We start from the raw sequence: 25,110 nt of genomic DNA, 5'->3' as shown, positions 1-25,110 counted from the left end.
CATACATAGCTACGTAGGGACTTGTAAAATATGTACCTACTTATGTCTTGAGGGCATTGATCTTAGGGACAAATTACTTACGTATACACTGAAATACAGTTGTAGCTGTAGCTCTGCAATGCAGGTCATTTGGGAAATAATTTTACTCAATTAATTTACTATTATTATTTGTAGAGGGTCTAGGTTGTTTTTAAATGATGAATTTAAAGAATTTCTCAATTACCTATTGTTTAGGCCTTTAGACTACAGCAACTACCTGTACGTATTACTTATAGGAAGTACAGTGCTTTATTTTTAGACTGTTGAAGTAGGACATCAAATGAGGGCGTTTCTTAGACAAACCAAAGGAGAATGGAGAATGAACATATTGGCGAAAGTTCTTGTTTTCATAAGTAGGTAGGCAGGTACTAAGTAATTCAAGATGGTGATTCATATTAGGCCCTCTGAAAAATAAATTGATAGGAAACCAAAAAATACTTTTGCAGTTAGGTACCTATTTTACGAGTAAATCCTACAATTTTGTTGGACTTGGTATGTCATTTAACGGTTTATGGAATTTTCCATGCATGAAGTTAGGTAGTTATAGGTACATCTTATTTCTTGTTATCCATTTCTTCTAGTAGGCATTAGGTAGGTACCTATGCTTCCTTGTGCCTAGAATTTTCTCAGAACCATCCTTATAAAAACTTGCATTGGATAAATAAATAATATAACCGATAATGCCACAGAAAACACGTCTATCCCTTATACCTAGAGCCAATTTTGTCCTAAATTATGTGTCACCTATCAAGCAAAATCTATCCAGCGGTAAATATCGAAATGGAAAGAAAACAAGGAAAAAAGAACTGAAATTCAAAATATAGCCAAGAAAAAAAAAATAAATTAATAAATAAAATAAAACAACTAAATTAAAAGATGAACCAAATAAACTCACTCAAAAAAGACACCGAAAAAAAATTCGTGACGTGAAAATTAACTGTACCGCGAACGGTAAAAGTGAAGAGAGCGAAGTAAAGAACACTGTTCCTCAATACATTGCCGAGGTACGGACGAGAAAATACTGAACTGAACTGTAAAATAAAATAACGCTGATGTTGATGTGAATGGTAGACTTGACACTAACAATCAACAAACATTCAACGATGTTCCCCAAGAAACTCACTTGATTCGGTGTTGGATTGTTGCTTGTGTTGGCTATTGGAGTTGAATTGCTGTTGGGTTTGTGTTGGCTGCTGGGTTTGTGTTGGTTCGATTAGGTTGAGGAGAGAGTTTCAAGTTCTTCTTGAAGACTACGTAGTCCGTTTGGGGTTCGTTCAGATATGGTTGAATACGGGCCGTCTTCTGTAGGACTGCGTACGTGTCAGTTTAAGGTCAACGCACACTTATCCGTCACGGATACGTTCCGTCACCTTACGTTTAGTTTGCTCCATATAACTTTGCTTCAGCTCGAAACGGAATGTATCTGTGTCGGATAAGTGTGCTGTCGTGCATTTGATCCAATGTAAAGTACTATGCAACAAGCTAGACGTAAAGTGACGGAACGTATCCGTGACGGTTAAGTGTGTGTGGACCTTTATTTGGTTCACCTGTCTCGGTGGTTTAGTGGTCAAGACGCTAGCTTTTTAATCAGAAACAGTAGGGTGTGGGTTCAATCCCAGCCTAGGTACGAGTTAACGTCACTGTATAACTGTTTTAGTGACGGGGATTCTACCATTTCACCCTCCATTCGAAGACAATCTGAGTGGGGCTCTGGAAAAGCCAGTAGCACCCTGTTTGCTCAGACCCAGATGGTCACCCATTCGGATAACAACCATGCGTAACACTGATGCCTGATTTCTGTGATTCTTCGACCCCAAGGTTACTTTCACTTGAACGCACTCCTCTGGGCTGACCATCATTAAACAACGTTACATAAAAATACCTGAGGTAATACCTACATATATGTGACCATTTATCTATACTTAATATATATGTATTATTATACTATACATAGAAATAGATATACGTATAGGTATATCTACTACCTATAATATGATGTGATCATTTATCGATACATAATATCTTTTATCTATACATAGATTCATAGAATATTCTATACGTACCGTATCTACATCTACAAGTGTGTTATCGTCTGCATAGAAGCTTAGGGAGCCTCTGGCCTCTGGACTTCATGCTATAGGACCAATACTGTAGGCATACACTTTACTCACCCATAACAAAAGGTATATTCATACATTATTAATTTATTATGTTAGGTGCCCGTACCTACAGCTGAATGATTGTGCCACCTTTTTCTTTCACCGGAAGTTTGAACTATTGTGCAAGTCCCAAAACATTACGATTTTTTGTAGGTACCTACTTTTTTTTCGTCTTACTTGCATAATGCATAGTGCAAGATTACAGATCTAAAAAAAAGTAACTTTTTTTGCAAGATGTTCATCTTTAAAAGTCGTAGTCGTGACGAACGATTTTAAGGTCCTTGGTAGAGAGGAAGAGATTTGGAGAAACAGAAAGTTACTGAAATGTGATATTTTAGGAAGAAGGAAGATACCTATTAGTCTGCTTTTTGTACCAATTTCTTCAGATTGTTTATCTACCATCTTGCTCTGTGCTAGTGTGTACCAATTTCTGCAGATATCATCTTACTCTTACTCTCTGTGTAACTACTATCTACCGAAATTCTGCAGATTTAAGATGATTCAGATTGTTTATCTACCATCTTGCTCTGTGCAAGTGTGTACCAATTTCTGCAGATATCATCTTACTCTTACTCTCTGTGTAACTACCATCTACCAAAATTCTGCAGATTGAAGATATTAGGTAGGTATTTTTAGATAATTATGAAGATTTTGAGATCTTCATGGGATACTTATTTTACAGTCTTATTGTCTGAAAACAAATCATGAAGTCAAATCTCTGTTACGCTATCCAGCTTCTTATAAGAGCTGTACAAAATTTCTACCTCAGCCTGATGTTGTTCTTATTTTTCTCCTAAACTCCAATAGAAAATTGAACCTGGACGAAAGGAAAATATCAGAAGTATCTAGAAGAGAAATGGATTCGTTTCCTCCTCAGTTGACACGAACTACTTTGCTGGAGTTTCATACTGACGAAGAGAGAGAGAGAGAGAGAGAGAGAGAGAGAGAGAGAGAGCGCTAGGTTCGATAGACAGAACTGTGACAATGAAGGTCATAGGTCTTATCGTCCCGAAATCGAAAGCGAAGAGAGAAGAAAGGCAATGTAGAGGAGAGCCAGCCGTTCCGAGAACGAACCTTATCTCGAAACTACCTACTTTCTTTTGGATAATTTTCACCACTTTTACGCAGCATTCCCTACGCTTCTGAAATTAAGTGTAGGGAAAAATCAGAAGTGTCTGCAACATCATGTTCTGGAGTTGAAGCTTCACTTTTATGCTTTCCTTTCAAGAGGGAATACCTACCAGTACCTACCTTATGAATAGAAAATACGTAAAAAATGTATATTATGTATTATAGGTACCTATGTATATACGTACCTACCTACGTATTCAGATCTGGTAAAGTGGAAAAAACTTTGCCCCTTCAGCAAGCCTGCAGAGAAAGCACACTGAAAGCACCAGAATCCCAATGGATAAAGTTAACCAATGTTGCGCGTGGTTGTTATCAGGATGGGTGACCATCTGTGCGTGTGCTGTTGGCTTTCTCCGGCCTCACTTAGACTTGGTAAGGTAATGTGAGGAGGAGGGTAACTTGTTGTCGAATGGTGGGTAAAATCCCGTCACTAAAAACCTTTTTACTTTTTTTTTCAAGAGAGGTTTGACAGAGGGAACTGTAATTGCTAGGGTGTTATCGTCCCGAAATCGGAGAGAGAAGGAAAAGCCGTTCCGAGAACGAACATTATGCCATCAGGATTCAGGATAAAATCCGCCCCGGGCGGGAATCGAACCCCCGGCCTAGCGCTTACAAGGCAGACGCGCCACCAACCAAGTTAAATAGGCTGGCTACTAAAAACCTTAGTAGGTAGGTTCATAGTTAGTGACGTTAAACTACTAACAAAATCTCTTCTGCAAAAGGTTTGAAAATTATTATCTATATTATTTACCTACTTACTGATGGGTAGGTAGATATAACGAAGTTCGGATAAAATTAGTCATGGGCGGGAATCGAACCCGCGACCTAGGGTCTAACTCATCTAACCTAATAGGTAGGTGGTCATTTTCTAGTACATTCATTTGATGCCAACATCAATATTATTTTCACATTAGCTAGACCAGGGGTTCTTAACCTTTTAGAATTGGCGGACCACTATTGATAAACCAAAAATCTCGCGGACCACTTGAGATTATGTATGTATATGCAATCAATTGTACATTGTACACGCTATGTGACAATGGGTATGTATTAGAGGACCTAGGGTAAGTGTACCATTTATTCGCCCACCTAAAAAACGTACCATTTATTGGCCCACCTGTGGGTATACGCTACATAAGTCTGAACTGGACGAACTTTTTCAAGATCCAATTTTATCAAAAGAAAGGGCTTAAAGAATGCTATCGAACCAGTGGTATTCCAAAATTGTAGTAATAAAAACAAAAATTAGAAAAATCAAAGTTCCTTCCTAAATGTCGAGATAAAACCATTCACAAAACCACAATGTTCCTGACAAAACTATACAACTTTTTCAGCCACTGGTACCTGAGATATCTAATGGTTACGGAGCTATACATGTGTGAGTCATGGGAGAGAGTCACCTATCATGTAGTCCTGGTGACTTTCTTATCCATCCTGTCATTTATCAACTATACGCTATTTATCAAGTTTGTCAATTTCTCTTTCATCTACGACAGCTTACCGTGTTGGTTAAACCTGATATCATTTACATGACGTTGTTGATGGAGGATTTACCTGGACAAAAAATGGTAATTGAAATAGATACTTGTAGTGCTATTAATATCAGATAGTATAGATGTGATTTATTCTTTTTATTATTTTTTTGGGAGCCAATTGACCAATTCTCAAGTCATTTATCAACTATACGCTATTTATCAAGTTTGTCAATTTCTCTTTCATCTACGACAGCTTACCGTGTTGGTTAAACCTGATATCACTTACATGACATTGTTGATGGAGGATTTACCTGGACAAAAAATGGTAATTGAAATAGATAACTCATACTGCTACTAATATCAGATAGTATAGATGTGTTTTATTCTTTTAATTATTTTTTTGGGAGCCAATTCTCAAGCTAATAACAAAGGAGCCCTTAGGTTGCTGAGATTTTGGCCAAGTAAAACTGCAGTTTAGTTTGATTAATTTTCCAAGGGATTTAATGCATTAGGGGGATAGTGATTCTATACACACAAGTTTATATCGTTATGATTAGGAATCAACAGACTAAAAGCAGGAAAATACATAGTCCTATAGAGCTTTCTAGGACTGTTTGATTTGTGAATTATTTTTCCTTTAACTAATACTTCTGTTTTTCCTCCATTCAGGTGTGGGTACCAATTTGACAGACTAAAAGCAGGAAAATACATAGTCCTATAGAGCTTTCTAGGACTGTTTGATTTGTGAATTATTTTTCCTTTAACTAATACTTCCGTTTTTCCTCCATTCAGGTGTGGGTACCAATTTGAATATATGGAAGGACACCAAATTCCTGGTCATTGGTTCTCTCTGTGAGAAGTATCAAACATGACTTCCACATTTTGAATCATGGGGTGCTCTACATGCCTACGGAAGAGAGCAGGAATCTAGATTTGAACCTGTCTGGTTTAAAGTCAATATTTAAGGGTATTTGAGTGAAATTTCGAGTGTATGGCCGCCATACACGCCTTATATGGACGCTACGCCACTGTTTGAATGTATGGAAGGACACCAAATTCCTGGTCATTGGTTCTCTCTGTGAGAAGCATCAAACTTGACTTCCACATTTTGAATCATGGGGTGCTCTACATGCCTATGGAAGAGAGCAGGAATCTAGATTTGAACCTGTCTAATTGGACTTCACGTTCTTCACAGGCAATTGGTTCTGTGTAACCAAGTCCTGTGTGATTCCCAAGGTAGTGGAAAGTTGACTAGCCAAAGTGCTTCCATTATTTTGTAGGTACCCTAGATCAGGAGTGTGTAACCTGTGGGTCATAACTCCCAAGGGGAATCATGAGCTATGAGGGTACTTATGACCTCTTGCTTTCCGTATGCTGGAACCTCCCTCCTTTTCTCTCACTCAAAGAGGGTTGCTCTGCTTAAAACATAACTACCATAGAACATATTATCTAACTGTTTTTTTTTCTTTTTTTTTTTAAATTTTAATTGCAATTGTAGGTAACCTATTGTACCCTAGATCAGGAGTGTGTAACCTGTGGGTCATAACTCCCAAGGGGAATCATGAGCTATGAGGGTACTTATGACCTCTTGCTTTCGGTATGCTGGAACCTCCCTCCTTTTCTCTCACTCAAAGAGGGTTGCTCTGCTTAAAACATAACTACAATAGAATATATTAGGTAAAGTGTAAATAAATGTGGTTTTACAGTGCTTAAATCAGACTGTTGTTAGTCTTGGTCTATCTGTTGTTGATCTCAGTCCATAAAAAATGAAATACCCCAATCTAGGTATCAGCAATGAGTAGGTATTTGTTTATAGGATGACTCATAGAAGCAACATGAAACTGACAAGTCACATGGAAACAAGTGTAAATAAATGTGGTTTTACAGTGCTTAAATCAGACTGTTGTTAGTCTTGGTCTATCTGTTGTTGATCTCAGTCCATAAAAAATTAAATACCCCAATCTAGGTATCAGCAAAATGAGTAGGTATTCGTTTATAGGATGACTCATAGAAGCAACATGAAACTGACAAGTCACATGGAAATATTTCCATGACAAATGACCTAACTCATCTAACCTAATAGGTAGGTGGTCATTTTCTAGTACATTCATTTGATGCCAACATCAATATTATTTTCACATTAGCTAGACAATAGCTCATTTGCATAGCTCAGTGATGACATTCTCAATGTCAAATTTTATTATGAGACAAAATAGAAATTAATAGCAAATGGTTTCAAGGTTTTACTGGCCTTTTTATTAGGATTTCATAATTTTATCCAGAATTTGCATAGCTCAGTGATGACATTCTCAATGTCAAATTTTATTATGAGACAAAATAGAAATTAATAGCAAATGGTTTCAAGGTTTTACCTGGCCTTTTTATTAGGATTTCATAATTTTCCTTACTCACCTCTCGCGGACCACCTGAAACCTTCTCGCGGACCACTAGTGGTCCACGGACCATAGGTTAAGAATGGCTGAGCTAGACAATAGCTCATTTGCATAGCTCAGTGATGACATTCTCAATGTCAAATTTTATTATGAGACAAAATAGAAATTAATATCAAATGGTTTCAAGGTTTTACCTGGCCTTTTTATTAGGCTTTCATAATTTTATCCAGTTCCTTAGCTGGCTGAGAGCACTCCAAAATAGGTACTCAGTTATCAGCATGTGTCATGTCTCACCCATCTAAATATCAACCATACACAACGTTGCTTAACTTCAATGGGCTGCGGGCTCTGCCATCATTTCCAAAAAATGTAATTTTATCCAGTTCCTTAGCTGGCTGAGAGCACTCCAAAATACATAATCAGTTATCAGCATGTGTCATGTCTCACCCATCTAAATACCAACCATACACAACGTTGCTTAACTTCAATGGGCTGCGGGCTCTGCCATCATTTCAAAAAAATTAAAAAGTTGCTTCAAAGTAGATATTGGCGAGCCACTAGTGTTATACCTCCTTGAGTCCAGCCGTACCGTGCTGCTACCACAGCGGACAAAAAGTGAACTACAATATCGATTGGTGTGTGCGCACAAATTTGAAAATCCTGCTTATCCTCAAATCCAAGGTTGGAAGTGAAAATTTTTCATGGGTCTGGTTCGAGTCTTGGAACTTGGAAGTTTTATAATTGAAAAGATAAGATAAACAGTAAAATACAGATCGGGAGGGGTGTTGTGATAAAAGCTTTTCGAGTCTTGGAACTTGGAAGTTTTATAATTAAAAAGATAAGATAAACAGTAAAATACAGATCGGGAGGGGTGTTGTGATAAAAGCTTTCTGTTCTGTGAAATAAAATTTAATTCTTTTTTAAATACATTCTAAAAAGACTTTAAATAAATCCATGTTGTGATCCCTGCTTAGTAGAATTTTAACTGTGTTACATTTATACAATTTTTATATTTTTACTTCTCTTGTACGTAATTAAAATCCCTTTGGATTGAAACATTATCTTTGCGTTGTGTTTTCAAATTAAACTCCCAGTTGTGTTTGCCATGTCCTTTTTCTAATCAAGCGTCAAATGATTTTGCTTAGATATTCACGTAAGAATTGATTCCGTTGGAAAGTCTACATATTCAGTAAGTATGAAATTTATCATGGAGAAGATTAAGTGCCTGCTTGTCTAGCTTTCTGAGTTTCAGCTTTTTGACATGGCTTGTCCAATATCTCATTCTTATCTATGTCATGCTTTTTGCATGCTTGCTACATTCAATCTACTCATGACTGCGAGCAGAATCTGAGTTCAAATTCAGTTTTAGTTGAACCCATTGGCTTACAAAATCTGATCAGTTGATTTTAAACATAGAATTCAATTTCTTCTTATCATCATTAGTTCAACCTAATAAACTTTCTCCTCAGATTGTGGTTCAAGTGGTCCTTGAATATTAGAACTCTAGGCTCTAGGTTTTATTCTTCAAAGCTACTTTGCAAAAGGTAGGTCCAATGACCTAATGTCCTCTTGCTCAAATAACCAATGAACTAAGTATATACTCTAATAATAAGAGGGATGTACCTACATAGTTACTGCTTACTTTTTGCTCAGATAAAAGAGTTTGCTACCATTAAAATAAAAATTCCATGGATAAAATTTTACCCTTGACTGGGATTTGAACCCATGACCTTTTGTTCAAAATAGCTTTGTAGATCAGAATAAAATTACAGAAGGTAAGCTGTGAGGAAGATCAGTCTTATGGTTTTAATATGAATCAATATCATTAATAAGTAATAACCCTAATCACATTTCAAACAGATACAGCTTCCTATCTCTATTAATTTGATGTACCTACCTATGGGTGTTATCCTGACAAAAATAATACTGTGTACAGAAAACAGAAGCAGAAGTAAATGCCATGAACTTCTGTCTACATCAGTTACCAGGTTACCTTGTCTTTTTTTTTTTCAATTTTGTAGAATTTTAGAATTACAAATTAGGTTTGTCTGTGTAGCTTTCAGCTTACAGCAAAATTTTTGTATTTGTGCCAAAAATATTCTTGCAAGTTTCTCTCTTTTCTTCTTCTTCCTGTGTAATGCTTTTTTCTGTTGAAAAAGCTTTTGCATACACCTACTTGGATTGAAGAAATATAGCAGTCAATGTGATTGCTTTTTTCCCTTCTTTTTGCTAATCATAAAATAGGCTACCAAGAGGTACATGATGTCTCTAGTGCTAGTGATTGTGGATAGTCAGCTCTGTAACTTGCCTTTTTTTTCATTCATTTTCTCCCTTTTTACCGTCCTTACCTATAGGAAGTAAATTTAATAAGCTGAAAATATTCATTGGTAAAATAACACCTAGAATGTGCTACCTAATTACCTAACTATGGACTTACTTCTGCTGATATAATTTGCTGTGCTCCAAGACTGGTTTTCTTTCATAGCTACTTACCTACCTTATACCTAACTTACTTACTTTTATCATTAGGTATGACAGCTGTCTGCTAATGTGAATTTGTCCCATTTTCAGGCCTTGCTTTTTTACTTTTTGATTTTCAAATTTCAGTGTCTTGGCAATTGAACTCGCATGTCTTGATTGTCTTCATTTTCTTTCCACCCCTTTTGGATTTTACTGCTTTTTTCCTTCATACTCTAACATTTTGTCTGTTTAGTTATTCTTTTCATTTTCACACAAAAAACATTTTTTCTCAATAGGCAATACAGGCATGCAACATTAAGCTTGGATTTTCATTTTCCTGTCCCAGCTTTCCAAATGGGCCACATTTGTTGCTAACTTTAGTAATACGCAAAACACAAACTGTAAAATATTCTATGGAACGCAGGCCTGGACAAATTGATAAACCTCCGGTCCGGGGGCTCTGTGTAGCTTTCAGCTTACAGCAAAATTTTTGTATTTGTGCCAAAAATATTCTTGCAAGTTTCTATCTTTTCTTCTTCTCCCTGTGTAAATGCTTTTTTTCTGTTGAAAAAGCTTTTGCATACACCTACTTGGATTGAAGAAATATAGCAGTCAATGTGATTGCTTTTTTTCCCTTCTTTTTGCTAATCATAAAATAGGCTACCAAGAGGTAGGTACATGATGTCTCTAGTGCTAGTGATTGTGGATAGTCAGCTCTGTAACTTGCCAACATTTTTTTTTAATCCATTTTCTCCCTTTTTACTGTCCTTACTTACCTATAGGAAGGAAATTTAATTACTGAAAGTTTTCATTGGTAAAATAACACCTAGATCCTAGAATGTGTTACTTAATTACCTAACTATGTACTTACTTCTGCTGAAATAATTTGCTGTGCTCCAAGACTGGTTTTCTTTCATAGCTACTTACCTACCACCTACTTACTTACTTACTTTTATCATTAGGTATGACAGCTGTCTGCTAATGTGAATTTGTCCAATTTTCAGGCCTTGCTTTTTTACTTTTTGATTTTCAAATTTCAGTGTCTTGGCAATTGAACTTGCATGTCTTGATTGTCTTCACTTTCTTTCCACCCCTTTTGGATTTTACTGCTTTTTTCCTTCATGTTCTAACATTTTGTCTGTTTAGTTATTCCTTTCATTTTCACACACAAAACATTTTTTCTCAATAGGCAATACAGGCATGCAACATTAAGCTTGGATTTTCATTTTCCTGCCCCAGCTTTCCAAATGGGCCACATTTGTTGCTAACTTTAGTAATACGCAAAACACAAACCGTAAAATATTCTATGGAACGCAGGCCTGGACACATTGATAAACCTCCCCGTTGGAAAGTCTACATATTCAGTAAGTATGAAATTTATCATGGAGAAGATTAAGTGCCTGCTTGTCTAGCTTTCTGAGTTTCAGCTATTTGACATGGCTTGTCTAATATCTCATTCTTATCTATGTCATGCTTTTTGCATGCTTGCTACATTCTATCTACTCATGACTGCGAGCAGAATCTGAGTTCAAATTTCTTTTTGCATGCTTGCTACATTCAATCTACTGATGACTGCGAGCAGAATCCGAGTTCAAATTCAGTTCTAGACTTCTAGTTGGACCCATTGGCTTACAAAATCTGATCAGTTGATTTTAAGCATAGAATTAAATTCCCTCTTATCATCATTAGTTCAACCTAATAAACTTTTTCCTCAGATTGTGGTTTGAGTGGTCCTTGAGTAACAGAACTTTAGGCTCTAGGTTTTATTCTTCAAAGCTACTTTGCATAAGGTAGGTTGGTTTTTGGCACTTAGCCAATCCAATCCATATCTAATACCTAATGTCCTCTTGCTCAAATAACCAATGAACTAAGTCTGATCAGTTGATTTTAAGCATAGAATTAAATTTCTTCTTATCATCATTAGTTCAACCTAATAAACTTTCTCCTCAGATTGTGGTTCGAGTGGTCCTTGACTATTAGAACTCTAGGCTCTAGGTTTTATTCTTCAAAGCTACTTTGCAAAAGGTAGGTTGGTTTTTGGCACTTAACCAATCCAATCCATATCTAATACCTAATGTCCTCTTGCTCAAATAACTAACTAAGAAATATAATAATTGGAGGGATGTACATATCTATTGCTACTTTTTGCTCAGATAAAACAGTTTGCTACCATTAAAATAAAAATTCCATGAATAAAATTCTACCCCTTGACTGGGATTTGAGTTTTTTTTTCAAGATAAAAAAACATTGGTAGAGCCTACTTCATATTTATTCAACTTTTTTATTTACTTATTTAATTTTTTGCACGGACATATACCTACCTACAGTTATTTTAGAAAAAAAGGCAAGTTTGATGATAGGTAACAAAACTGTTGTAGGTATAGCCCCGCTGTACATAGTTTACGATTCATCTTCAAAGGCCTACGGAAAGGTTGTAATGCTTGACCTGGCTCTCAGTAAAATATCGGATGCTTGCTTGTCACACGAAAAGTTCCAATTTGCGTCCTCTTCCATCCGAGACTAGAGATTGAAATTTACCTACTTCTTCAATTAAGCCCAAGGTGGTAAACTCTTACCAAGCTTTTCCTACGAACAGTTTTCCCCTTACTAGAGGTTTTGAGGTCATAATTAGAAAGTACGAGTTCCTACCTCGTACCTAGTATCGAGTATGTTGTATTGTATTGTGGTATTGTTGTAGCTACCTCCAGCTAAAGCTTCCATCGTCAAAACCATCGAATCCATTGTAGTGACGTCAAAGTAATGACGTAATCTCCTCTTCAGTACCTTTCTATAAAACGGCCGTTTTGGGAACGCCAAGAATTATCTACGACATTTGAGGAGGTGTATGAAAGAAGGGTCATTTACTTATCAATAGAAACAGTACAAGCCGACCAGAAATGCCCCTTCTCGTATAGACCTCTTTATTAATAACTTGAATTTATACATAGGTACATAATTAGCTATTCAAGTATTTACTGAATTCCCATGTACTTTCAGGATACCTTCTTACTTTTTCTTGTACAATTCTTTGAATAGTTAAAGTAGGTACCTATTAGTATGTTAATGTTCATTCACAGAGGCATAGAAAATGAGTAAAAATGCTGCTACTTATTCAAATACCTAGATAATAATGAGTTTCAGGCCAGCCGGTAATTGTTTGGCAAAAACGTAGCGAAGTAGGTGGATATTGAAAATAAAACAGACTTTTTGCCCCAACAAATAAAGAAAACTAAACTGCCTTTGAATGAACATGCTACAGATATACTATTACTGTGTATTGATTTGTAATTTTCCCTGTACAAAGAAAACAAGAGACTCAAAAACCCTCTCTCTCAACAACCTTGTACAACTTTGTAACGTAGACCTCCGTTTGTAATGTAGCTTTGTTTTTTGTTTTGTATTTTGATTTTCTTGTAGGCCTTGTGAGTCGAACTGTGAACCTCAGACCAGTATGCCCGCGTCGACTGCTGAAGAGGTCAAACTTCTTGGGTAAGACTTTGTGTGTATGTTTAGAGGTTCTAGTTAGACTTGTGTGCGTTTTTATTATTTTATTTATTTTTTCCATGTTTTTGATGTTCATTTTTAAAACACAATTTTTGTTTTTGAGTTTTCTTTCGAATTTTTGGTGGTGGAAAAAAGAGAGTAGGCAACCATTACTTCTAATTTAACTAATTTTGTAAGATTATTCATTTTTCTTTCTCTTGTTTTTAAAACTCGTGTCATGTCATGCTGTGATTTATTTTTCTTCTTTTTAAAAGCCCTAATTTTATTCACACTTTCCACCTGCCTTTAAGGAGAATAAAATTTTTCTTTTCAATAACTTCCTTTAGGATTTTTTTGATGATTTTCTTGGGAAAATTTTACTTGCCTCTCTCAATTAACCTAATTATAGGAGAATTTTCAGTAGGTGACTAAAAAGAAGGAAGGGAGAGAGAGAGATAGGTAGAAGAGGGGGGGGGAGAGAAAAGCAATCTTCGATTCAATTTTTTTTGATGGGATTAGAAGAAAAAATATTAAAAAGGAATTTTTAACTTTCAACTAAGTGAACAGATAGAAAAACAGAAAGAGATAAGAAAGGAGAACGGGTTTGTGCCAAAAATATTCTTGCAAGTTTCTATCTTTTCTTCTTCTCCCTGTGTAAATGCTTTTTTTTTCTGTTGAAAAAGCTTTTGCATACACCTACTTGGATTGAAGAAATATAGCAGTCAATGTGATTGCTTTTCTCCCTTCTTTTTGCTAATCATAAAATAGGCTACCAAGACTACCAAGAGGTACCTGATGTCTCTAGTGCTAGTGAATGTGTATAGTCAGCTCTGTAACTTGCCAACATTTTTTTTTTAATCCATTTTCTCCCTTTTTACCGTCCTTACTTACCTATAGGAAGGAAATTTAATAAGCTGAAAGTTTTCATGGGTAAAATAATACCTAGAATGTGCTACTTAATTACCTAACTATGTACTTACTTCTGCTGAAATAATTTGCTGTGCTCCAAGACTGGTTTTCTTTCATAGCTACTTACCTACCTTACCTATACCTACTTACTTACTTTTATCATTAGGTATGACAGCTGTCTGCTAATGTGAATTTGTCCGATTTTCAGGCCTTGCTTTTTTACTTTTTGATTTTCAAATTTCAGTGTCTTGGCAATTGAACTTGCATGTCTTGATTGTCTTCATTTTCTTTTCACCCCTTTTGGATTTTACTGCTTTTTTCCTTCATGTTCTAACATTTTGTCTGTTTAGTTATTCTTTTCATTTTCACACACAAAACATTTTCCAGTTTCCCTCCCTCTTTATCCCCCTTCTCCCTCTCTTTCTCTCTCCTAGTGTACCCTATTCATCTCCCATGTTATTATTGTCTACCCTATCTCTCCCTCTGTCCTCTGATGATTCTCTGCTATACTTCTCTGCTATTCAGATATGTATAGGTAGATAGGTTTTTATATAGAAGCCTTATATATAGTCCCTATATAAAAACATTGTATTAATATCAATAAACAGAGGTAAACCCTCAAATATTCTGTAAAAAAAAAGATACGTAGATATAGTATGCAAGTAGGTATAATAATATCTTCTGCGAGCTTTTGTGTAGTCCTTCTGCTTTAACAATGGATAAATTCCAGCTTTTCACTTTCACCAGCGTGTTCGCCATCAGCAGCTTCCCGACAGTTTTTGTTATCCCCCCCCCTTACTAAAACTTTCATCTCATAAATACGACCTGTCCCTATTTTCCACTCAAAATTTATATCAAATCTTGGCGTGCTTCCATGTAATTTAGTTTGTTAGATTGTTAGGAATGTTAGGGATAAATTTTTTGTAGGGACAATTTAGTTTAGTTTGTACGTCCCCATTTTCCACTCAAAATTTATATCAAATCTTGGCGTGCTTCCATGTAATTTAGTTTGTTAGATTGTTAGGAATGTTAGGGATACATTTTTGTAGGGACAATTTAGTTTAGAGTTGTTGGGAAAACTAGGTGAAAAAACTGAAAATTCAGACCAAGTAGAAGTAAGTTACTAGCTATGAAAAAGTAAGAAATGTTTGTTGGGTCAACACTAGAGCACCAGAAAGTAGCACGTTAAAATAGGTTCATAGATATCTAGGTACCTACATGTTGTGTATTTTGCACCAATTCAGAATTGAAATCCCCATAGCACTTTCCACAAGACCAGTCGAGGTCAAAATTCATTCAGAAAACTAGGTGAAAAAACTGAAAATTCAGACCAAGTAGAAGTAAGTTACTAGCTATGAAAAAGTAAGAAATGTTTGTTGGGTCAACACTCAACACTAGAGCACCAGAAAGTAGCACGTTAAAATAGGTTCATAGATATCTAGGTACATATTGTGTATTTTGCACCAATTCAGAATTGAAATCCCCACAGGACCTTCCACAAGACCAGTCGAGGTCAAAATTCATTCAGACAATTAATATGTAATTCACGAGTTAGGATGATTTCTTCAAGAGGTTTGATAGAGAGAACTTTACCTGCTTATTTCTTATCGTCCCGAGAGTTAAGATGAAACAGCAAACAGGAGAAACACTAAAGACCTTAGCAGTGACATCAAATACTTTACCTGCTTATTTCTTATCGTCCCGAGAGTTAAGATGAAACAGCAAACAGGAAAAACACTAAAGACCTTAGCAGTGACATCAAATCCCCATGGAAAAAAGAAGAAGGAAAAATTGTCGAGAAAAAGCTCAGAAGCTTAAAGCCCGTTCAATAACCTTACACTACCTACTACCTATAGTTGGTATGTACTAAAGTACTTATTTTTGACCTAAATATACTTACATCAGGAGAAAAAAAAATCTTCAGTGGAAATTTTACCTTAAGTAAAATTCAACGTTTATTTTTATTTCTTACAAAATGTAAGTCATGAACTGATACGAAAGCTATTGATGGAAGTTTTTACCTTCCCCCTCCCACTGAGGTCTAGACAGAAGAGGGGGGGGGAAGCCATGAAGGGGTGAGTCCCTTTTCCCCTCCCCCCCCCCCGGAGGTCTAGGCAGAAGGGGGGGGGGGGGAAAGCCATGAAGGGGGGAGTCCCTCAAAGTCTAGTATTAGGTGGGGAGTGACACAAAGTCTAGTTTTTTTTGTGGGGGTGGTTGGTTGAGAGGGGACAGCCAAATTTTAGATAGTAGGGATGACATAATGTCTAGGGGGCCCAAAGTCTAGTTTCGGGTGGGAGAAGACGAAGTTCTAGTCCCAAAAAGTCTAGTTTTGGGTGTGGATGGGGGAGGGTGTCCAAAATGTAAGTGAATGGGTAGAACTGGTAGAAGTTAAAGGTAAAAAATTAAATAATAATATTATTCCCAAATTTGGTGGAAGTTTAGGTGACCCAAAATTTGATAGGTAGAGTGAAAGTTACCGGAAAACTCTCAAGATAGGTAGTATGGTCTGACCGTGTAACAAATGAAGAAGTACTAGAACGAGTAAAAGAAAGAAGGCAAGTAATGAATAACATCAGTGCAAGACGGGCTAAATGGATCGGACACAATCTAAGACATGAAGGAATGCTGCTAACACTCATTGAAGGAATGGTTGAAGGAACTAATCAACGCGGGAGACCCAGGAAAGAGTACATAAGAGATGTGGAGACCGATATGGGATGCCAGAACTACATGGAGCTGAAGCGACTAGCTCAAAATCGGAATGAATGGATGAGAAGAACTAAACTGCTGCTGCCAACCAATCGCCAGATTGTAACCTGAGAGAGAGAGAGAGGAGTGACATAATGTCTAGGGGGCCCAAATTCTAGTTTTGGGTGGGAGAAGACCAAGTTCTAGTCCCAAAATCTACTTTTGGGTGTGAATGGGGGAGGGTGTCCAAAATGTAAGTGAATGGGTAGAACTGGTAGAAGTTAAATGTAAAAAATTAAATAATAATATTATTCCCAAATTTGGTGGAAGTTTAGGTGACCCAAAATTTGATAGGTAGAGTGAAAAGGATGGGTCAAACGTTGCAAAAGTCCTTTGTAGAATAAAACAAGATAGTAACTTGCAGATAAAGTCATTTGCAGCTCGCAATCTCGGAGATTCAGTTCAGAATGGAAATGGAAAATAATCAGTGGCGTATCCTACATGGAAGCTAGGGGAAGCGCAACTTCCCTTCCTATCTAAGTGAGGCTTTTTTCTAACCGTACTTACCACTTACGGAAAATAGTAGGTGATTGTTTAACCTGGATTCTATTTGCAAGGGCTACACTCAGAGATTAAACTATAATTAACTTAATCTTGGATTAGGCAATCTCCGTTTTTTCGTGAAACTCACATCACATAGCTACTGACTTGTCTCTACGAGGCCGATTGCACCCCGAATGTCGAATTTAACCCTCCTCTTTCAGAATATCTAATCTAGACATAGCATAGGTGGGATAGTTTCAATTTAATCTGGTTTTAATCTCGAAAAATAACTTAATCTTGGATTAGGCAATCTCCGTTTTTTCGTGAAACTCACATCACATAGCTACTGACTTGTCCCTACGAGGACGATTGCACCCCGAATGTCGAATTGGAATTTAACCCTCCTCTTTCAGAATATCTAATCTAGACATAGCATAGGTGGGATAGTTTCAATTTAATCTGGTTTTAATCTCGAAAAATCAATGTAGGTACATAATATGTTTTGAGTTGACAACTTGCAAACTCTCACAAGCACAACATTTCAAATCCCCTCTTTTTAATCTCTCACACTCTCACTCTTTCTGATTTTCAATTACCTCCTGCTTCTCTCTCTCTCATCTCCTTCTCTCCCCTCCTGTCTTTTTTTCTTCCTTACCTTCTCTCTGTTTTACTCCTCCTTTTCCCCTCTCCCTCCATTTCAAATCCCCTCTTTTTAATCTCTCACACTCTCACTCCTTCTGAGTTTCAATTACCTTCTGCTTCTCTCTCTCATCTCCTTCTCTCCCCTCCTGTCTTTTTTTCTTCCTTACCTTCTCTCTGTTTTACTCCTCCTTTTCCCCTCTCCCTCCCTTATCTCTTTCTTCCTCTGTCTCTTTTCCTCCCCCTCATCCCTCCATCTCCCCCTCCTCTCACTTCCTGTTTCTCTCCACCACCTTCTCTCTCTCACTCTCACCCTCCCTCTCTCTCTCCCTCTCTCTCTCCCTCTCTCTCTCTCTCTCTCTCTCTCTCTCTCTCTCTCTCTCTCTCTCTCTCTCTCTCTCTATTCTTCCTCTGTCTCTTTTCCTCCCCCTCATCCCTCCATCTCCCCCTCCTCTCACTCCCTGTTTCTCTCCTTTTAATTTCTCCTCTCTCCTCCCTCCTGTCTTTTTCCCATCCCCTATCTCTCCACCTCCTCTCTCTCACTCTCCTCCTTCTCTTTCTCTCACTCTCCACCTCCTCTTTCTCTCTCTCCTCCTCCTCCTTCTCTCTCTCTTTCTCCACCTCCTCTCTCTCACTCTCCTCCTCCTTCTCTCTCTCTTTCTCTCCTCCTCCTTCTCTCTCTCTTTCTCCTCCTCCTTCTTTCTCTCTTTCTCCACCTCCTCTCTCTCACTCTCCTCCTCCTTCTCTCTCTCTACCTCCTCTCTCTCACTCTGCTCCTCCTTCTCTCTCTCTACCTCCTCTCTCTCACTCTCCTCCTCCTTCTCTCTCTCTTTCTCCACCTCCTCTCTCTCACTCTCTTCCTCCACCTCCTCTCTCTCACTCTCTTCCTCCTCTCCCTCTCTCTCTCATCTCCTTCTCTCTCACTCTCCTCCTCCTTCTCTCTCTCTTTCTCCACCTCCTCTCTCTCTCCCTCTCTCTCTATTTCCACCGCAGAATAATTGGGTCTGTTGTTTTAATTACTTTACGTAGACAGATAGAGATAGTAGGAATGGGGAGCGTATTAGAGTGAGAGAGACAGACAGTAGAGCCTATGTAAGTGAGAGAGAGATGGTAGAGACTATTAGAGTGAGAGAGACAGACAGTAGATGGGTACCTACGTCAACTCAGATAGAAGAAAACATTTGTAGATAGATATAGGATTATTGGTACATAGGAGCAACCTCTTTGGGCTTACGTGCCGGAGGGAGGTTTGATTCCCGGCGAATTTCGGGATACACTCTGACTCTGCTTCGTGAGGTCAATTGAGTAGCTTCTTTACTTAAATTACTTTACGTAGACAGACAGAGATAGTAGGGATGGGGAGCCTATTAGAGTGAGAGAGACAGACAGTAGAGCCTATGTAAGTGAGAGAGAGAGATGGTAGAGACTATTAGAGTGAGAGAGACAGACAGTAGAGCCTCTATGTGTGAGAGAGACAGACAGGAGGGGTTGTCTACCTAGTGTGTATGTGCTTGTGTGTTTATGGGAGAGAGAGAGAGAGAGAGAGGGGGGGAATAATTTTCTCCTAAATCTTGTCCGTGGTGTAATGATCACGTATCACCCTCTCTCACTCTGTCTATGGCTCTTTCCCTCCCTCTCCTTCTCCACCCTCCCCCTCCTTTTTTCTCTCTCCTTCTTCTGTCTTTGTCTCGGTTTCTCCCCTCCTTTCTTTCCTCCTCTGTACCTATCTCTCTCTCTCTCCCTCTTTCTCTATTTCCACCGCAGAATAATTGGGTCTGTTGTTTTAATTACTTTACGTAGACAGACAGAGATAGTAGGAATGGGGAGCCTATTAGAGTGAGAGAGACAGACAGTAGAGCCTATGTAAGTGAGAGAGAGATGGTAGAGACTATTAGAGTGAGAGAGACAGACAGTAGAGCCTCCATGTGTGAGTGAGACAGACAGGAGGGGTTGTCTACCTAGTGCAGGGGTTCTTAACCTTTTAGAATTGGCGGACCACTATTGATAAACCAAAAATCTCGCGGACCACTTGAGATTATGTATATGTACCCAGTTGAGGGTACCTCCGTCGTAGTGGTCTCAGTAGATATCGTAATATTGCAAATGTTGTTAAAAGCCTCTGCTTCACACAAATAATTTAATGGGTTGATTTCTAGATAGGAAAGTTAATTTATCAGGGCCTTTCTCAATCGCTTCTTCCCCCTTCCAGGCGTATTGACAGAGTTTATTCATTTATAAAGGATAAAAGACTTTATTTTGAAGTTATCTAAAAATTTCCAAAGTGAGTCTGATTTTTTAGGCATACATAGAACTTACCTAGTTTTTTTTTTTAATGAATCGTTAGTGCATTGGATTTGCTACAATGTTACGCCACCATGAGTAGGTACTAGATATCTTAATTAGGATGTAGACAGTTGACTGTTGATCTTGTGCCTCTCTAGGTTTTGAAACGTATTAATCTAGGAACAAACTAGGTATTCTTGTGTAAACGTAGATATTTACATGTCTCATAAATGTAGTTATGTGTTGTACTGTTCGTTTTTAGTACCTACAGTAAATGTGTTAATCTTCAATTCATCATGTAATGGGTATCTACTATCTATGTACATATGTTAGCCAAATAAATTGAGATGCTCGCGCTGTGCTGTTCATTAGTTCACACATGCACAATAACATTTAAGCAATACAATTTCATCCTATGTTGGGTACCTACGCCAACTCAGATAGAAGAAAACATTTGTAGATAGATATAGGATTATAGGTACATAGGAGCAACCTCCTTGGGCTTGCGTGCCGGAGGGAGGTTTGATTCCCGGCGAATTTCGGGATACACTCTGACTCTGCTTCGTGAGGTCAATTGAGTAGCTTCTTTACTTAGGTCAATTGAGTAGCTTCTTTAGTCTTTACTTAGTACCCAGTAACCCAGTTTAGGCTACCTCCGTCGTAGTTATCTTAGTAGGTATCGTAATATTGCAAATGTTGTTAAAAGCCTCTGCTTTACCACAAATAATTTAATGGGTTGATTTCTAGATAGGAAAGTTAATTTATCAGGGCCTTTCTCAATCGCTTCTTCCCCCTTCCAGGCGTATGCAAGCCGAATCCATGGACGACGTAGACCTACGCCAGGTTCAGCTGTCCATCCCCCTCACTCGGTCCCTGGCACGGACTGACCCCACGGTTGAAGAGGTCTACGTGGAGACAGATCGGGGTTCGATTCTCGTGGCCGTCGCGGGAAACCGGGGCAAACCCGCCATTCTGACCTACCATGATCTCGGATTAAATTGTGAGTATACCCATTAGTCCTAACTACCCATAGTTACATACACTTTCCTTTCTACAGGTACAACTCATGTCCGATGTACGAAAATTATGTACTTGGAAATTAAAGTTTTTAAAGTGGTTTGATAATTTTATTTACTTTTCTAAAATCAAAGCCAGCACGGCGATAGCACGTTGCATGCACCGGTTTCCAATGGATCACTGAAGTTATGTAACAGTGCACGTCTTTGGTAGGTTGGTATATATATCTGGATGGGTGACCATGTGGGTAACGTGTCCTGCTAGTGACGTTACTGTAAGGAGGCGGGTAGCTTGTCGCCGAATGGAGGGTAAAACCCTCGTCAGTTATACAGACAGCGCCGTTGAAATCCCAGATCCGATGCTCACTGCCGGAGCAAATTAGTACTCGCGTCGCGGGAAACCGGGGCAAACCCGCCATTCTGACCTACCATGATCTCGGATTAAATTGTGAGTATACCCATTAGTCCTAACTACCCATAGTTACATACACTTTCCTTTCTACAGGTACAACTCATGTCCGATGTACGAAAATTATGTACTTGGAAATTAAAGTTTTTAAAGTGGTTTGATAATTTTATTTACTTTTCTAAAATCAAAGCCAGCACGGCGATAGCACGTTGCATGCACCGGTTTCCAATGGATCACTGAAGTTATGTAACAGTGCACGTCTTTGGTAGGTTGGTATATATATCTGGATGGGTGACCATGTGGGTAACGTGTCCTGCTAGTGACGTTACTGTAAGGAGGCGGGTAGCTTGTCGCCGAATGGAGGGTAAAACCCTCGTCAGTTATACAGACAGCGCCGTTGAAATCCCAGATCCGTTGCTCACTGCCGGAGCAAATTAGTACTCGGCTTGCTTTGTAAGGGGGTGATCTAGAAGCTTTTGAAGCGTCCTGTAGTTATTTCCCCACACACAATAATGTGTTTCCCCACACAAAAACACTCGTCATAACTGTAGCGACGTAGTAAATTATTCAAAGTGCCCATGACCTATAGAGCAGTACGTGTCTTTCTGTGGTCGTGTCTCTTTTTCCCTATTTTGACGTAAAGAAAGCAAGAAAGACGAAAAAGGAGGAAAAAAAGTAGGTGGAAAACACACAAAAAAGTAGGTGAACGAGAAGAAGAAAGAGGAAGAGAAAGAAGAGGAGAACAAGAAAGATAAAGGAGACAAAAGAGAGGAGAAAGAAGAAGAGAGGGACGAAGAACTAGAGGATAAAGAAGAAAAAAAGGAGGAAGAAGAATAAGACAAGGAGGAATAAGAAGAAGAAAGAAAAAGAAGAGGACAAAGAAGAACTGGAGGGTAAAGAAGAAAGAGGAATAAGAAGGAGAAGACAAACAAGAAGAGGAGGACGAAGAACTAGAGGGTAAAAAAAGAAGGCAAAGAATAGGATCACAAAGAAGGAGACGGTAAAGAAGAAATAGGAGAAGTAGAAAAAAAAGAACAATAAAGAAGAAGGAAAAAATAGACTACAACGAAGTTTCAAGTTGTGTGCACAGGAATTGTTTTGACCTAGTAACACGGGAGTTTCTGTCTATTGCGATAACACTGATAACCATCTATGTTAGCTATCTATATACGTGAGGTAGAAATTTCACTAAGGAATCCTTAAAATTCGAAGGAATCCTCTTCCATCCGGTGACGTGGTTATTAAAAGGTGATAGACAGCTTTATTTCTCAACTGACTATGTACAGTACATAATGTACTGCTATATGTACATTTCTTACATACGACGTACATACATAATGTACATTGAATTACTCGTATATTGTAGTAACTAGAGCATCCAACGTACATTGTCCTAATTTGAAGCACGTGTACTTACTACCTTGGTAACACTGGGTAAGCGCCTTGTAAGCCAGAGGTTGCTGGTTCGAATCCCAGTCAAAGCAGCGGTTTAGTAAGTTCATGTAGAATTGTACATCGCCACAGTCGGGAATTGAACTCCCAACATAGCGCTTACAAGGCAGGCGCTCTACCTTCCAAGCCAGCTGAGCTGGCAAAACTAAAACTTTGGCTGATTTTCAGCAAATTGTTTTGGATACAGACTTTCTACTCTTATCTTCTTCTTCCTCTTCCTCGACCTCTCTTTCTCCTCCTCTTTCTTTTCTTCTTCCTCCTTCTACTCTTCTTCCCCCTCTTCTTCTTCCTCCTCCTCCTCTAGAGCAGTACGTGTCTTTGTCTTTCTGTGGCCGTGTCTCTTTTTCCCTATTTTGATGTAAAGAAAGCAAGAAAGACGAAAAAGGAGGGGAAAAAGTAGGTGGAAAACACACAAAAAAGTAGACGAACGAGAAGAAGAAATGGGAAGAGAAAGAAGAGGAGAACAAGAAAGATAAAGGAGACAAAAGAGAGGAGGAAGAAGAAGAGAGGGACGAAGAACTAGAGGATAAAGAAGAAAAGGAAGAGGAATAAGAAGAAGAAAAAAGGAGGAAGAAGAACAAGACAAGGAGGAATAAGAAGAAAGAAAAAGAAGAGGACAAAGAAGAACTGGAGGGTAAAGAAGAAAGAGGAATAAGAAGGAGAAGACAAACAAGAAGAGGAGCCCTACCAGCTCCTCCTGGATGAAGGTAACTTGAGTGGAACTTGGTCCTAGAAAACTGCCGGGAAAAGTTAGCACGTGATTGCTAAGATGGTAATCCATCGAGATACCAACCTACGTTACTTATCCATTGGGAACTTTTTTCCAAGAGGTTTGATAGAGGGAACCGTATCCCAGGGTAGGTACTGAGTCTTAGACTCAGTACCACCCAGGAGAAGAGATAGTAACCATACACTCGAACCCAATCAAACCACTCCTGAGCTTCGCAAGAGGATCAGGAGTGTTTGAAATGGGGGAGAGCCAATAACCATGTTCAAAGGCAGTGCAATTTATAGTCCTAAATTAAAATGGACGCGGCACATAAGGGATCAGGAAGAGACCGCGTTAACATAATAATAATAGAGGGAACCGTAACTGCTAAGATCTTATCGTTCCGCAAAGTGAAGAGGGAAGGAATACAGGATAGGAGAAAGCCAGCCGTTCCGAGAACGAACATTATCCGTTCAGGATAAAGTCCGTCCCGGGCGGCAATCGAACCCGTGGCCTAGCGCTCACAAGGCAGACGCGCTACCAACCAAGTTAACGAGGCTGACAAGCAGCTGCCCCTCTCACATTAACTTCACCTCTTCTGAGTGGGGCCAGTAAAAGCGAGCAGCACGGAATTGACCAATTGGTCACCCATCCCGTTATTAACCACGCGGAATGTTGCTTAACTTTAGTGATCTATTGGAAACTTTTTAGCTGCTAAGGTCTTTCGCCAATATCAAAATTGGACAAACCATTTGAGAGTTATAGCGGAACAAACAAACAAACAACCGAACGAACAAACAAACTCAAGGACACCTCGTCGAGTGCAAATTTACAACTGCACTTGGTTCTCTCATTTCAGATCTCGGATTGTGGCATGGTGTTGGAAGAGCAGCCATCCAAGCTCACCGAGGCTCTACGCCTCTTCTTACAAGGATTAGGATACGGTAGGAAATGAACCTAAATTGGGCCTCTTCTATTTTGTGGTGACGGAACCCCTAGATAGGTTTTCGGGGATTCGTTTTCCTCCTCTTAATTCCTTGATGGAGCCTTTTAATCTCTTGCCAACTTGAACGTTTTCTAATGAAATGAGAGCCAAAATTGTCAAAATGAAGTGTAGTGCTAAACACAGAATAAATATGATTAGTTGATTAGAAAATGTTTACACAGTGGAGACATTTTCTGACGCAAGTCGGCCTTTAGACATCTTCAAAAGACCATGCTTAAAAAAATGTCCATAACAAAGCTACTAGAAATCTACTAGATTTTAAAAAGTCGTACTGTCTAGAAAATGGAAACGGCGGTGGAACACTCATCTTTTTTTT

General features: G+C 38.4%; 1 protein-coding gene and 2 long non-coding RNA genes across 3 annotated transcripts in view; 2 read left to right on the top strand and 1 right to left on the bottom strand.

Moving 5' to 3' along the window:
* The window catches only part of LOC113471855, an 8,599-nt gene extending 2,132 nt beyond the window's left edge, over positions 1-6,467 (bottom strand). Inside the window, exon 1 of the long non-coding RNA XR_003394394.1 lies at positions 6,414-6,467. This is a non-coding gene — a long non-coding RNA (uncharacterized LOC113471855). The remainder of the gene's footprint in view (positions 1-6,413) is intronic.
* LOC113471853 lies at positions 4,998-5,717 on the top strand. The gene is made up of 2 exons (XR_003394392.1): positions 4,998-5,129; positions 5,597-5,717. It is a non-coding gene; the product is annotated as an uncharacterized LOC113471853 (long non-coding RNA).
* A 4,537-nt stretch (positions 6,468-11,004) lies between the features above and the next one.
* The window catches only part of LOC103520038 (protein NDRG2-like), a 20,128-nt gene continuing 6,022 nt past the window's right edge, over positions 11,005-25,110 (top strand). The window contains exons 1-3 of the mRNA XM_008485132.2: positions 11,005-11,021; positions 13,075-13,146; positions 21,003-21,202. Of these exons, the coding sequence (XP_008483354.2) occupies positions 13,109-13,146; positions 21,003-21,202 (238 nt within the window). The 5' untranslated portion in view covers positions 11,005-11,021; positions 13,075-13,108. The remainder of the gene's footprint in view (positions 11,022-13,074; positions 13,147-21,002; positions 21,203-25,110) is intronic.

This window comes from Diaphorina citri, unplaced genomic scaffold, assembly GCF_000475195.1.
Source record: "Diaphorina citri unplaced genomic scaffold, Diaci psyllid genome assembly version 1.1 scaffold3146, whole genome shotgun sequence".
NCBI lineage: Eukaryota > Metazoa > Arthropoda > Insecta > Hemiptera > Psyllidae > Diaphorina > Diaphorina citri.
This window is presented reverse-complemented; position numbering and strand designations above follow the sequence as displayed.